General features: G+C 41.7%; 2 protein-coding genes across 5 annotated transcripts in view; both read right to left on the reverse strand.

Moving 5' to 3' along the window:
• Nucleotides 1-374: 374 nt before the first annotated feature.
• LOC108242245 (RNA-binding protein 4.1) lies at nt 375-7,441 on the reverse strand. Its single transcript, XM_017426983.2, has 4 exons — nt 7,299-7,441; nt 4,665-5,093; nt 3,585-4,366; nt 375-2,287 (listed from the first exon to the last, which is right to left on the reverse strand). The coding sequence occupies exons 2-3, from the start codon at nt 5,074-5,076 to the stop codon at nt 3,600-3,602; spliced, it is 1,179 nt and encodes a 392-aa protein (XP_017282472.1). The 5' UTR covers nt 5,077-5,093; nt 7,299-7,441; the 3' UTR covers nt 375-2,287; nt 3,585-3,599.
• Nucleotides 7,442-8,473: 1,032 nt separating this feature from the next.
• Nucleotides 8,474-13,631, reverse strand: part of map4k2 (mitogen-activated protein kinase kinase kinase kinase 2) — a 46,882-nt gene continuing 41,724 nt past the window's right edge. For all 4 annotated transcript variants that reach the window (XM_017427083.3, XM_017427085.3, XM_017427084.3 and 1 more), the window contains 5 exons: nt 13,527-13,595; nt 13,352-13,438; nt 13,201-13,271; nt 13,029-13,084; nt 8,474-12,395 (listed from right to left, as the gene is read on the reverse strand). In XM_017427083.3, coding sequence (XP_017282572.1) covers nt 12,308-12,395; nt 13,029-13,084; nt 13,201-13,271; nt 13,352-13,438; nt 13,527-13,595 — 371 coding nt within the window. In that variant the 3' untranslated portion in view covers nt 8,474-12,307. The remainder of the gene's footprint in view (nt 12,396-13,028; nt 13,085-13,200; nt 13,272-13,351; nt 13,439-13,526; nt 13,596-13,631) is intronic.

Raw genomic sequence — 13,631 nt, forward strand, 5'->3', positions numbered from 1 at the left:
TAGGTCTGCTGCCTTTCTGGAAGGATCGAAGGACGCTCACGTTGAGACACGTACATCTTCTCAAAATGGCGGCACACATCCTCGTCTGGCAGGCCCTGTGCCGGAGCTGGTCATGTCCGTGTTTCTCGACTTTAGCTTTAGAGTGTTGACGGCACAAAATGAAGGAAATCAAGAAGAGAAAAAAAAAATACCATTAGGAGAAAGTTAATTTTCACATAAATTAAACATAACCTGCGCATTCAACTACATATGTTAGCTTTGAGTAATAGAAAAAACAGATATATAAATCTTTAAATGTAACTCTAAAAACCATGTCTCTGCCTTCCAAATGCACTTTAGTGATTTTATTTACATGGAATAATAAACAAACAAAACGAAATGCAACCATTTTTTATTTAAAAAAATAAAATCATACATTATTAAGTGGCAGCTAGTATGAAAAATACAAACTTCTAATTTATTTTGATGCAAAAAGGCACCTTCAACACAAAACAGGGCCTCAAGCTTCGAATCACACCTCAAGTGTTAAACGAACACAATATCCAGGGACAAACTTAGCTCACTGGGTTAGATTTCAAATGGGACGTGAAAAAATAAAAAAAACAACTGCTTTCTTACTCCAGCATGACATGACATTCTTGTTCTGGTATGGCCCAGCTTGTATCTCAGACGAGCACGGTAAGTGTTATAATTAAAAAAATGTTAATTTTTATATTGTGAAGATGCACTGAAATCCAAAGGAAATAAGATAGTGGAATATTTACAGTGTAGAGGTCTGGATATTTGCAAAGCAAGCTGGAATGCCATTAGGTTTGAGTGATAAACATGTTACTGTCAGTTTCCCTGAAGAGTGCCGGTAAAAATGTTATTATGGAGCAGAAAGCTGTCATAATGTCCCAGATATATCTTGTTCCACGTCAAGACTGTTTGCCAATATCATGAAAACATGCATATTTGTGAGAATATGAGAGTGATGTCAGAAATGGACATGAAGAAAGCAGAAGTGTGTAATCTTAATCCATCCTGTAAGTCTGACTAACCAAATGAAACAAATTAAATTAAACCGTTTTATTTTCAATAAACCTCCCTACGGTCAATTTCTGGCTTTAATTGTTTAATTATAAAGCACAAGTCCTTCTTCAGGTTATATTTTGCATATCAAAATGAAGTTTGTGGTTGGTATTGTCATGAAATCATGGCTCCTACATTTTCTTTTTTTTACTTTCAAACACAAAAGCTTCCTACACGTTCATGGCAGATATTTCTAAATGGCTTCATTTTCACAGGTAAACTGCAAACAATGGGGATTAAAAAAAAATCTGACTAAACCAAAAAAAAAACCAAACACTGCAAAAGATAACACTTTAATAATTGTTTTTCCTACGGTGTTGATGGTAAAAACTGTACAGATTTCACTCTTTTCACTGTCTGTTCTCCCAACCTGAGTAACATCGACCCATGAAACCTGAAGCTGTGTGACTGAGCAGGCTGTGGTTTCTAAGTCTCTAACTCAAACCAAGAAGCATTAAAGTTAAAGAAACGGCTCGTTTACGACGACAACATTCCATTTTTATTCATTATTAGTTAGAGAAGTACTCTGGTTGGTTGAGCAGATTATCTTTAAATTAAATTATTTTCAGATAATCAAATTTTTAACTTTTTTTTTCTTAAAACGGAGGGGGAAGAGTGTTGAAAAAACCTTCTTTCCAAACTCCATACTTATCCAGACCAGGACAAAATTTAAGTCAAATTCCAAACTTTACTCGGCTGCGTACGAACCCTGTGAAATGATCAGTTTGGGTTAGTTTTCCTCCCGTTATTGTCTATTTTATGAGAGGACTGTGACGATTTTCATTGTCAACCTACAGCTCGTTTAGAGGTTCACTCCTTCGTGCACAAAACATATCACATCTGAAGAGTCTTTGTCAAAACAAAAATGTTTGTCTTTATAGACTTATAAGTCAGATCACATCACTTGTAGAGGAACAAAATAAGACTCTTGCATTACAAGCAACCCATACATTTATGAGTACCACCCATTCACCTAAAAAATGTTCATACAGCAAAACAAAAACACTCAAATTAAAAAAACAAAAACAAATATTTTGGGGATTTTAACTACTCGAGAGGAACAAAGTAGAAAAAGACAACTCTGCTAAAAACGTCGTTGAAAATCTGCAGAGCGGGGGGGGGGCTGGAAGTCGCCGACACTTCCTGCAGGGGATATCTGCACCTTCTTAGCTTCACGTCTCGCGCCGGTGGCATCGTGCAGCTGGAGGATATGGACCTGCAAAAAGAGAGCGGACCATTCAAAAGCCGATAACTCCCGGAAGCAATTGGAGAAAGATGTGCTGCTTTAATCTAAAGGGAGCATCTCGCTGAGCTGCGGCTGGAAGAAAACGGACACGCTTTTGAAACCTTGAGCGTCTGCGACCTGTGATCGGCAACTTGCTGAGGTGGGTAAATACCTGCCTCAGCTCAGTTTCTTCCCACCTTGCAGGGTTCGTACACTTTCCCCAGTGTAAAATTCAAGCACTTTTCAAGCAGTTTCAAGGTCAATTTTCAAACTTTGCCAGCACCCCACTTTGGAGATAAAACAATAAATTTAAACTCAAGAAGACCATTTTAATTCACTATCATATAAAATTATTAATTTGTATTATTTATAACGTCTTGTGACAGTATTCTAGATAGCAGGGACAAAGTAAACTAAAATATAACAAAATGTTATGTTTTGAAATGTCTCTCACACACCCTCTATACCGGAGAACAAAAAGTAATTTAACAAAAAAATCCTCTAAATTCAGTTTACCCTGAGCGGCAGGGAGGCTTTGAGACTTCATCAAAGTCAAAATAGCCGCTCCCTATTTTTCGTGCCTTTAACATAAAAGTATAAAATTAAGGTTTTTGATTTAACTTTTAGTGCTCTTAATTACAAATCTGTGCGCTATATATCAAGCACTTTTAAGGACTTTGTACAGAAATAAAGCACTTTCCAAACCTTGAAAACACCTTGTTAAAATTCAAACACTTTCAAGGATTTCAAGCACCTGTACGAACCCTGACCTTGGACGCCCTCATGTTTCTGATTTATTGTGCTGGAGCACGCTTTAGGAAGGACGAAGGGCAGATCTGGATGAGTTTTTTAAAACCAAAGATATATCATCGGCGTGATGTTTTGATCTGGACAACGGCTGGAGCCTTGGACGTTTTCTGCCATGCAGATGTCCAAATACAGACCCATCCCTCTGGAGACAAGTTGGAGACACGCGTGACAGAATTGGGACGGGTTAGAGACGCCTCCCGACAACTCTGCAAGCGATTTGAGAGGAATTTTGTTGCGCAAATTTCTCTACGATGTTCTAAATTCAAGTGATGAGACTGCAAAGCTTTGTTGACCCATGCATAGAAACTGAGAACCCTCGAGACGTTCTGGAAACTCCCTCAGGAGTACCGTTCTCCAACTAGTCACAGCCCAAGGAGATACTAACTTCTCAAAAGCATTCTGAGACCCCGGTGCACAAAGAACATGTTACAATAAAATGTGAACGGTACCGATCATGTTGGCTTGTTTTGTGGCTCACCTTGGCACCGTTGCTTTAGTAAGGTGCATAGCGTTGCGTATAAGGATCCTTGGGCCGTAAAACAGGGTAGGAGCTCCTGGAGGCAGATTCTGGTGACAACCTCGTTTGGACGTGGGAATAGGCTGCTGAGGGGACCGCTGATGGGACTGCTGAGGGAACTGCTGAGGGGACTGCTGAGGGGACTGGTGCTCGTCTGGCGGACTCTTGTGTATAGTACGCAGTGGCTGATGAAGGTGTAGCCAGTGCCTGATGGTCATATGGATCTGTACCGTATGAGAGCTTGGAGAGGGAGGCAGGGGGAGGGGCAGGAGGAGGGATGTAGGACATGTGTTGCTCCTCCCCGTAGCCGTAAGACTGAGCTCTGTACTTCTCATAATAGTCAACGCTGCTGTATAGACGGTCCTGGTCGTAAACCGTCGACCCGTCTGCATAGGAGCCCGCTGCCCTGTTGGCATACTGATCCCCCAGGTCTGAGCCGTAACCGCCAAACCTCTGAGGGGCGGGAAGAGGCGGCATCGGCTGCTGCTGCTGCAGCGGCAACCCGCCAGAGTAACCGGCCTGACTATACACAGAGCTACTCATGTAATCAGCTGCTGGGGGCGAGGCCATGCCGCGCGGGGGGACCCGGCCTCTTCGACCTCTTCCGCCGTCGCCATCCCTATCGACTGGGCAGTTTTTCGACCAGTGGCCATGTTTCCCACAGACATAGCAGCCTTTATGATCTCCCATTCCCGGAGCAGTGCGGAGGCGGCTGGTGGACAGCTTGACTTTCATCAGCTTGCCTTATGAGGAAAGAGAAGACACACGTAAGACCATGGGGCTCAACACGAAAAGAATCTCACCGATTAGAACATATTAACAGCATTTGACTGATTAGGACTGCAAAGGCAAACGATCTTTACCGCCAGCTGCAGGTGTGTTTTCTAAAAGACACTGGCAAAATTAACATTATTACTTCCAGCCCAAATAAATCAAGGCAAAGCTTATCCATTCTGTTTACGTTACAGACAGCCCACTAGAGAACTCAACAAAAACAACCCACAATTCAGACAACTAGTGTTTCCCTGCCCGTGAGCTCACCTTTGAAAGCTTTGTTGTCCAGCTTGACAATGGCATCCATGGCATCCTCCATTTTCTCCATGTGCACAAAGGCGTAGTTTTTCACAATGTCACACTCCACCACGGGGCCAAACTCCTCAAACTTGACCCGCAGTTCTTCATTGGTGACATCGTCGCAGAGGTTGGTGACGTGCAGCTTGGTGGAGGTCCGGGGCCGGCCTTTGCTCAGCTCCACATTCATGTTCCAGCCGTTCAGCTCGGTCTGGTGGAGGTTCTTGATGGCCTCCTCCGCCTCGGCCACGCTGCTCATGTGCACAAAGCCAAAGTTTTTGACAATGTCACACTCCGTGACTTTGCCATACTTCTCGAAGAGCTCCCGCACCTGTTCCACAGTGGTGCTGTTGGCGAGGTTCCCGATAAAAAGTTTCACCATGATGACTTCTGGATAGCCTGGAAGACGAACAGAAACAAATCAATCAACATTTTACAATTTGAAAATAAAGAGCGACATAAATCAAATATATAAAGAAAATAAGATGATCCTTGAAACTAAAACAGCTGTCAGACCAACTAAGTTGCAGCTGTTTGATTACAGCTCTTCACACATAAAACTTGCAACAACAACATCAATTTGTTGACGTAACAGCATTTAAGCCCCCTTTACTCTAGAACAATCTCTGAAAATGACACCCCCCCCCCCAATGTTTATTGTGACGAATAAATAAGAAAAACTAAACATGTTTCCATGGATACGGCTGTGCTCATTGAACCTGCTGTAGTTTCCATGCCAGGCAGGGTTGCCAGATAGGAAATGACGAACTATCGTACTGTCACTTTAAAATTATTGTATTCTGACGCAAACTATCACATGTGCTGACTGAGGTAAGCTTTTGTGAAAGGGGGGAGGTTGTGAGATTATTTGCGTGTTGTGATTGGTGAACATGTGCACAGAAAAAGAGGGGGACCTGACCCTAAAACAATCTGATAAAAACAGTCATTTTCATGTATCTGGCAACACGGATGCCAGGCAACGAGGTGCACATGCAGTCTGGAGCATGGAAACAGTTCCATCCAAAACGGTGAATACCTGGACGTTTGTTTGGACCTACAGTGAGGTTGGGTCGCTGCTCCATATTGAAAAGGATGAGGAACATAAACAGCACTCTGCTATTATTACTATTGTTGATCTGCTCATGCAGAACAGCTACTGACTGCAGCCCATGTGTGATTTCACACGTTGCATCTTCCTTTGAAAAGCTAATAAAGGTGTCTGAACCTTTTCTGGGTTCAGAAAGTTTCAGCATCAGAGAATCCAATCACCACCCTTTTTCCCCCCATGCTCCTTTCAGGGTCGCAGGGAGCTGGTGTCTCTCTCCAGCAGTCACTGTGTGAGAGGTGGGGGACACCCTGGACAGGTCTCTGGTCCATTACAGGGAAGCACAGAGACAAATACCCATTCATGCTCCCACTCACACCTAGGGATAATTTAGAGTTACCAATTAACCTAACATGTTTTTGGTCTGTGGGAGGTAACCAGAGAACTCTGAGTAAACCCACACGTGCTCAGGGAGAACATGTAAACCCCACACGTAGACTTCTCATGACAATTAACCAACTTTGAAGACAAGAAAAATAAGTTGGACTTTGTCTGCAATCTTTGATTTTGAGACAGAGCAACAGAGAATGTCGAATGAGACGGATCAAGCTCTTGTTGATAAACTTGAAGCCAAGAAAAGATGTCAGGCATCTGATGTGAGTTAACCTGCTTTAATGATCTTTTTCTGTATTTTCTTCTTATTTCAAAGTCAAATGTTCTAAATTGTAATGTTATATATATATTGTACTTATTTTATGTTTTGTTATACAGTGTATTACTAAGAAACAAAATGAAAAGGGTTAATTTTGATTTTTTAACAATAAATATTGACTGAAATTGGCCCTTGGCTGAGACTTAGGTCTTAATTTTGCCCCCCTTGTTAACTCAGTTTAACTAGCAGGCCCGCTTCACGGATTAAGGAACCACCACGTCGGTAAATGTAAAGTGAAACAGACATTTTTAGCTGGTAACAGAATAATAATAAATTCAGTGAGTGTCAGAAAGGGGACCAGAGTTTAACCCGGGTCAACCAAGCTGCCTGCGTCACACGATCTGCAGTTTCATTAATATCGACGCTACTAGTTATGATGAACTTCGTCCACTTCCAGTTTCCAAACACAGTTATATAACACCACTACAGGCTCTAACCACAGTTACACAACCTCCTCATCCTTCCTGTGTGAGAACTGTAAACATGAGCGCGGCATCAAATCGGGAGTTAGCCGATTTGCTAACGCTAAAATGTCGGGACGTTTGGCTCGACCTCGTGCTAAAATTATAATTATCAACACGCTGAGATGGTTATAAACCGTGAGCAGTTTCAGTGCCGCGTCCTCGTTTCGTTTACCACTCTGTGTAACACCAGTATTACTATTCTTTTAACGAAGGAGTGTGATTTAGGACAGCTAATGCTAGGTAGCTACCGAGCCTCCGTCGGTACGTTCAGCCCCCGTCCTTTCTTACGCCTCCTACAGAAGCGATAAGACAGCAGCTCTCAGTTAACTCTGCACTACAGGACCTGCTACCATCTCATCTTCAACCTGTCAGTTTTATTTTACCTGTACAGCGAGGAAGGCCTCGATACTAATGAATGAAGTAAAATGGCGATGCATCCGTATTCTCTTCTTCTTCGATGTCTTTTTTTCCCCCCCTGCTTCTTCTTCTTCTTCGGGTGTTGCAGCCTAGACGCATCAGAGGCGTACTGCTGCCACCTGCTGTTCATTGTTGAACCTGCTTTTAATAAATAGACATTGTAAATGTAGTCATACTTTATTATTATTATTATTATTATTATTATTATTATTATTATTATTATTATTATTATTATTATTATTATTATTATTATTATTATCATCATCATCTAGGGTTCATGAACTGTAATGAGGAACAATGACTGAACAAGGTAATATTTAGCTGTGTAAAAATCGGTATCAGTTTTGCTATTTTTAGCTTCTAGCTACTTTTAGTACTTTTACTTTTACTTTTGCTTCAGATGTGAATCAGATGAGCATGTGGCTAATGATAAAAACCGCCCTGCACCTGAAATAAAATGTGATAACCACAAGAAAAAGGGACATTTGGCCAAAAGTATCACCTGTGGTTGTTGTGAGAGAAGTGGTTGTCCCTGAGTTAGCATTGCCGTGTGTGAATGAAACTCCGAAGTCCTTCAGTTAATTGTAGAAACTGGAGCCATCCATCAATCCATCCATTTTCTTTACCCACTTCTCCAGTCCGGGTCGCGGGGAGCTGGTGCCTATCCCCAGCAGTCAGACACTGGAGCCTCTTTATCTATTTTTATATGATCTGTTTTACCATAAACTGTCTACAAGCAACATTTTGCACAATGAGGTGACCTACCTGTCACTGGCTGCCTATAAGCTACAGCAGGACATTTGGTAAATGTGAGTCAGGCCTTTGTGTTCTTTTTGTTCAGCAGTGGTTTGGACCTTGGAACTCTCCCATGGAGGCCATTTTTTGTCCTTCTTCTCCTTCTTATTGTTGAATCATGAACTCTGACCTTTACTGAGGCAAGTGAGGCCTGCAGGGTTTTATATGTTCTGGGTTCTTTTGCGACCTCCTGGATGAATCATCGATGAGCTCTTGGAGTAATTTTGTGCACAGACAGACAGACAAAGGCTTCCGAGAACATAACCTCCTTGGTGGAGGTAGGGAAGTACACTTTACAAGCTCCTCCTCATTTGAAAGCAAAATGTGTTCACACGGCCAAAAGTGCTTAAGTTATAAAGAAAGTAAAATCTTTATTTTTTATATTACAAACAGTACAACCTCTAATAGAATTGTTATATACATAAAATCCTCCAAGAACAACAAATAGACATTTAATAAACAGTCATACAGTACTTCTGGAAACTGGGTCTCCCAAGTATGTCTCTGGGAAAGGTGAGTGTTATTAATACAGATCCCTTTCCATAAATAACATAAGTATTAGACACAAATATGAACAACTGTAAAGTAGTGGAGTTTTGATTTATGTTTCTTTTGTAAAAGGTTAATACACCCCTTTCAGTTCCAAGCTAAATGGTAAATAGACTTCAGTTATAAAGCACTTTTTTAGTCTAATACTTATGCTTACACTTAAAGTCACATCGATCAATGCTTTGACGTTTATTAAGGGAAGCTGGAGTTACTTTGCGTATTTTGCCATAACAGACCGTCAGAATACACGAAACATTAAACATCACATTAAAGTTGGCCCAATTTCATAGCAGGTTGAGTTTATTGAGTGTTTTAAACAAACTAATTCTGTGGGTAAGCGCACACATTTAGGCCACTTTTGTATCTCCAACACTCCAGCTGTTATCTTTGGTTTCAACAAACAGAACCACTTGTTCCGACTGGCAAAGATTTAATAAGACCTGTAAATTCCGATTGTGTTGTTAAGAAGGGCTTTCAGCGCCTTTTTGTTTTATTTGTTACGTAAGTTTAGCCATTTTGGCGTGAGTCAAAACTTCCTGAAAACGGTGAGCAAAAGTCGAGTGGAACGCATTTTATGTTTTAATAGAAGAACGTGGTGTGGGAATCTGAACATCCAGAGAGGGAGTAAACTACAGAAGGCAGCAAACAAGTCCTCAGAAATGAAAGGGAAACCCTGGAGGAGGAAGGTATTAGAAGAAAAGCTGAGAGAATTGTGACTGACCCCTCTTACCCACTGCACAGTGACTTCAACTCCTACCTTCAGGGAGATGTTTCAGACTACCAGTAGCAGCTATAAATAGCTATTTAAAAAATCCTTCCCCCCCAAAGTGGTTAGGGGGATAAAAACAGTGGGGTTATACCTGGGATGAGGATGTGAGCTGCTGACTGATTCATTTATAGTTTGACTCTTTTATACAAAATGCTTTGACTGAATAGGTATTGACTGATGCTATGTTTTATTTTTTTATGTTATGTTTTTTTACATTATGGTGAAACCAAAGGCAAATTTCCACATTAGTGGATAATAATGTTTTTTTTTAAGTATTCCTATTTATGTTATTGTATGGTTTAAGTTAACTAACCGGTGCAGGGGCGAATCCTCTCGTTCCAGGCTGCCTGGGTGAACTCAGCTGAACAAAGTATTGTACGGGGACTGAAAGCAGCTGAATGCAGGAAGAGCTAATCAGGCCAAAGCGGGAGCTGTGACCCAGTTAGCGCCAATGTTTCTGATTTGATCGAGTCCAGAAGATTAAATCAGAAACATGGGAGCAGCTTCCAAAGTGGGTGCAGAGCGGGCTGAGGCATGGGGCAGCAGCTTGATCAGGGATCATCTCCTTCCACAGCCACCTCTTCCAGCTCTTCCAGGAGGATTCCAAGGTGTTCCCAGGCCAGCTGAGAGACAGTGTCTCCAGCGTGTCCTGGGTCTTCCTCAGGGGTCTCCTCTCAGTTGGACATCCCCGGAACACTGCACTAGGGAGGTGTCTTTACCAGATGCCCGAACCACCTCAACTGGCTCCTCTCGATGTGGAGGAGCAGCGGCTCTACTCCGAGTCCCCCTCAGATAACCAAACTTCTCACTCTGTCTCTAAGGGAGAGCCCAGCTACCCTGCAGAGAAAACTCATTTCAGCTGCCTGTATCCAAGATAACATTCTTTCAGTCACTAACCAGAGTTCATGATCATAGGTGAGTGTAGGGATGTAAACTGACTGGTAAACAGAGTTTTGCCCTCTTCACCACAACGGAGCGGTACAGAGTACGCAACACCATCTGTCGATCTCTCATTTCAGGTTGTATGAACCTCATCTAAAGGACCAGATGATTTTTATTACGCCTTGTTTTGTAAAACCTTTTAATTGAAATAGAATATTCTTACTTTTTGCAAAAAAATTTACATATAGTCTTTGTGAACGGTAGCAGTTAGGAGATTTGGGGCTCATGGATACTCCTGGGTAACACATTCTACATTAAATGTAGATACTCTGTATTTTATTCCACTTTTGGTGTCAAAAATATATTTCCTGCCAGGCTCTCGCATTCACACTCTTGAAATACTCATGGGCTGAAAAGCCCAACGTGATCCTGGACAAAGTTGAACATTTGAGAAGAGATATTGGTTTTACACAGAGCTATGCTGCTTTCTGACCCAGCCCAATCCTAAAAAAAATGCATTTTCATCGAGAACATTCCTTAAATAGCTTTTCTGAAACCCAGAACATTAATTAAGTACTCTCTGGTTAGTTGTAAGACATGACCCAGTTAACACAGATGCTTAGTGAGAACCTTAAGCTGACTTGGGTTTTTAATGTAAAATAGGCCTGTGGTGGTATGTGTGTAATTTTCACATAAAAAATGTTACTAGGGCTGCCTTCTTCCATCTGCATAGTACTGTTAAAATGAGGAAAAATCCTGCCTCGGTTATGCAGAGACTCTAGTCCACACTTTTATTCCTTTCGGGCTTGTTTATTGTAAGCCTTTATTGTCTGGATGTCCCAAAAATCTCTTAAAGATCTTCAGTTGGAGGGGATCAGCAGACTATTTTCTAAGGAAGCTCAGAGCCTACAACGTGTGCAGTAAGATGCTGAAGATTTTTTTATCAGTCTGTGCTGGCATCTACTGTGCCGTGGTCTGCTGGGGGAGCAGCCTCAGTGCCACAGGGTCAAAAAACCCATTAAAAAAACTCATGAAACTCATTTGAGTCAGTGAGGGACATGATGTCACTGAACACTCTGCTCTCCATCTTGTTTCTCCTTCCCACAGAAACGACACCTTGACCAATCCTTCTGTGTTCGTCCCTTTCCTGTTCCTCTCAAGCCCCGGCTGGCTAAGGCAGATGGCCGACCACACTTTTTCCTGTTAAAAAGGGAGTCATTCCTTCCCTCTGTCGCCTCCACACTGGTCAGGATGGGACACAGCACTGAAGTGAAGACTTGATGCAGTCTGCTGGGTTTCTCAGACTGACCTTTAGTAACTGGCCTTTCATAATGTACTGAACCTGATTGTGCTGTATTATAATTTTAAACAATATGCAACACGATTTAATCTGAATCTAACTGTTTGACTGAATTGGACGGCATTCTGCAAGACTTAAATTCAGTTTTTTGTTCGTCTCTTTCTCAACTGTGTGTCGATTATATCAGCTTAGATCAGCTGACTCCTCTGACCAAATGTAGTGCTTAGTTGTAAAGATAGCATCTGACTGGCCTCCAACAGCATCCAGCCCAGTGAAATGCTGGCTTTACTGACATGAAAGATTCCAAACAGTAAATCCAAATAAAAGCTTGATTCCGTCCATCCAAGAGTTGTGTGTGCAGTTACAACTGCTGTTACTGTGTCCATGATTTCCTACATCCACAATGCTCCACACTGTCGCGCTTCGGCAAGGTCAACGATGCATGAAGATGCCATCAGGATTAGTCTACCCTTACAAAAACACAGCTTGAGTTCGGATGAGCCCACGGGTCCCTTGGAAATAAAAAAACTCTGTCACGTCTTGGAAAGAGTCGCTGCGGTCATCTGCCATAACTGTCTACTTCAACTTCATGGAAACGGCATCGTTTTTACTTGAAGGTTGTACGACAAGCTGCATTTACTTCTGCGTGACTCTTCTGGAAATCGAGCCATTTCCCCCCCTCAGTAGCTGCTCTCGTGTCCCGTCAGGATGTACAGGTTGCTCATTGCTGATGGGTCATCCGTTGGCGTACTCTGAAGAATGATGTCTCTGTGAGGACAGGAAACACGAGGGGGAAGAAGTCTCACAGCTCATTCATAGTGCACCCCAAAACTGTTCTCTTTGCTGTGAACTGTTCTTAATACTATTAATGCTGTTCGAAATTATTTATTCAGTAAGAAGCACAAGTCTTCAAGGCATTCCAAAAGAAAAGACAAAAAAAGAAGCTGGGATGGGGCAATTCAGAGCTAATGATGAGGTATTCAAATATTTCAGATCGATGAAGTATACACGGTGATAATAAGCACAAGTTATTTTCAGGTCATGTCCTGTAGCTCCACTAATTTTACAAATCATTTTTTTATTAACATTTTTCCTCTGAAGCCTTATCGGTAATGATACATTCTTTGGAAAAGGAAGTACCTCCTCTTTCCGTTCTAGGGTTTCATGTATCAGGACATCAACATTTTTTAACCTTGTAAAGGCAGAGTCTTTTTGTTTTAAATTTCCAGATACATCAAGTAGAAAAGAATAAGAGTAGAATTTGTTTTTCCCATAATTGTAACGAACAACTCTTGCCTCAGCTGCTGCTACCGGGATCACCACTGATGCTATTTTTAAATAAATATAAATAAATAAATCTTCTTGTCAATATTAGATTTATTTATTTTTTTGTTGAAGTACCTGTTTATCCCCAAAACTTTGAACACTCGACTCTCGTCTGTGATTTCCTGTGTTACCTGTACACAAAGAAGACACTGATATTAGTTCAGACGGTCAGGAAGTAGAAATCCTACTGAACAACCACATGACATTAGCGTGGATCCTCCCTGAGGTAAAGATTGCAGAAAATCACCTCATCTGAACGGAAACTTCTCCCTTTCAGGCCATGCTTCCAGAAAGCGAGCACGCTATCCTGTAAGCAGACTGTAAGTACATGTCACGTCACTCAACTTGTCAGCGACAACAAGTCCAATTTACTGTGAGTTTCATATTCTTAGTATTACCTAGTGTTTCAATTGGGAAGTCAAAGACCAACTCAGGCGTCAGCTCTTTGGATGGAAACCCTTTCAGGTCTACGATCTTAATAGTTTCTGTCCATTGAGCACCAAGGTGAAAGTACAGATTGTTAATACGGAGTCTAAAACACAGTCATGAGTTTCAGATGATGTTTTGGCTTACTTTCGACGACAATGAGAATTGTATCTCGGTCCAGTTGGGTTACCTGTACGGCTCGGAGAACTCCATTATCTGCAGAGTCGTGTGGGGGAAAAAAAAGATAAGTTC

Source organism: Kryptolebias marmoratus, linkage group LG7 (assembly GCF_001649575.2).
Source record: "Kryptolebias marmoratus isolate JLee-2015 linkage group LG7, ASM164957v2, whole genome shotgun sequence".
NCBI lineage: Eukaryota > Metazoa > Chordata > Actinopteri > Cyprinodontiformes > Rivulidae > Kryptolebias > Kryptolebias marmoratus.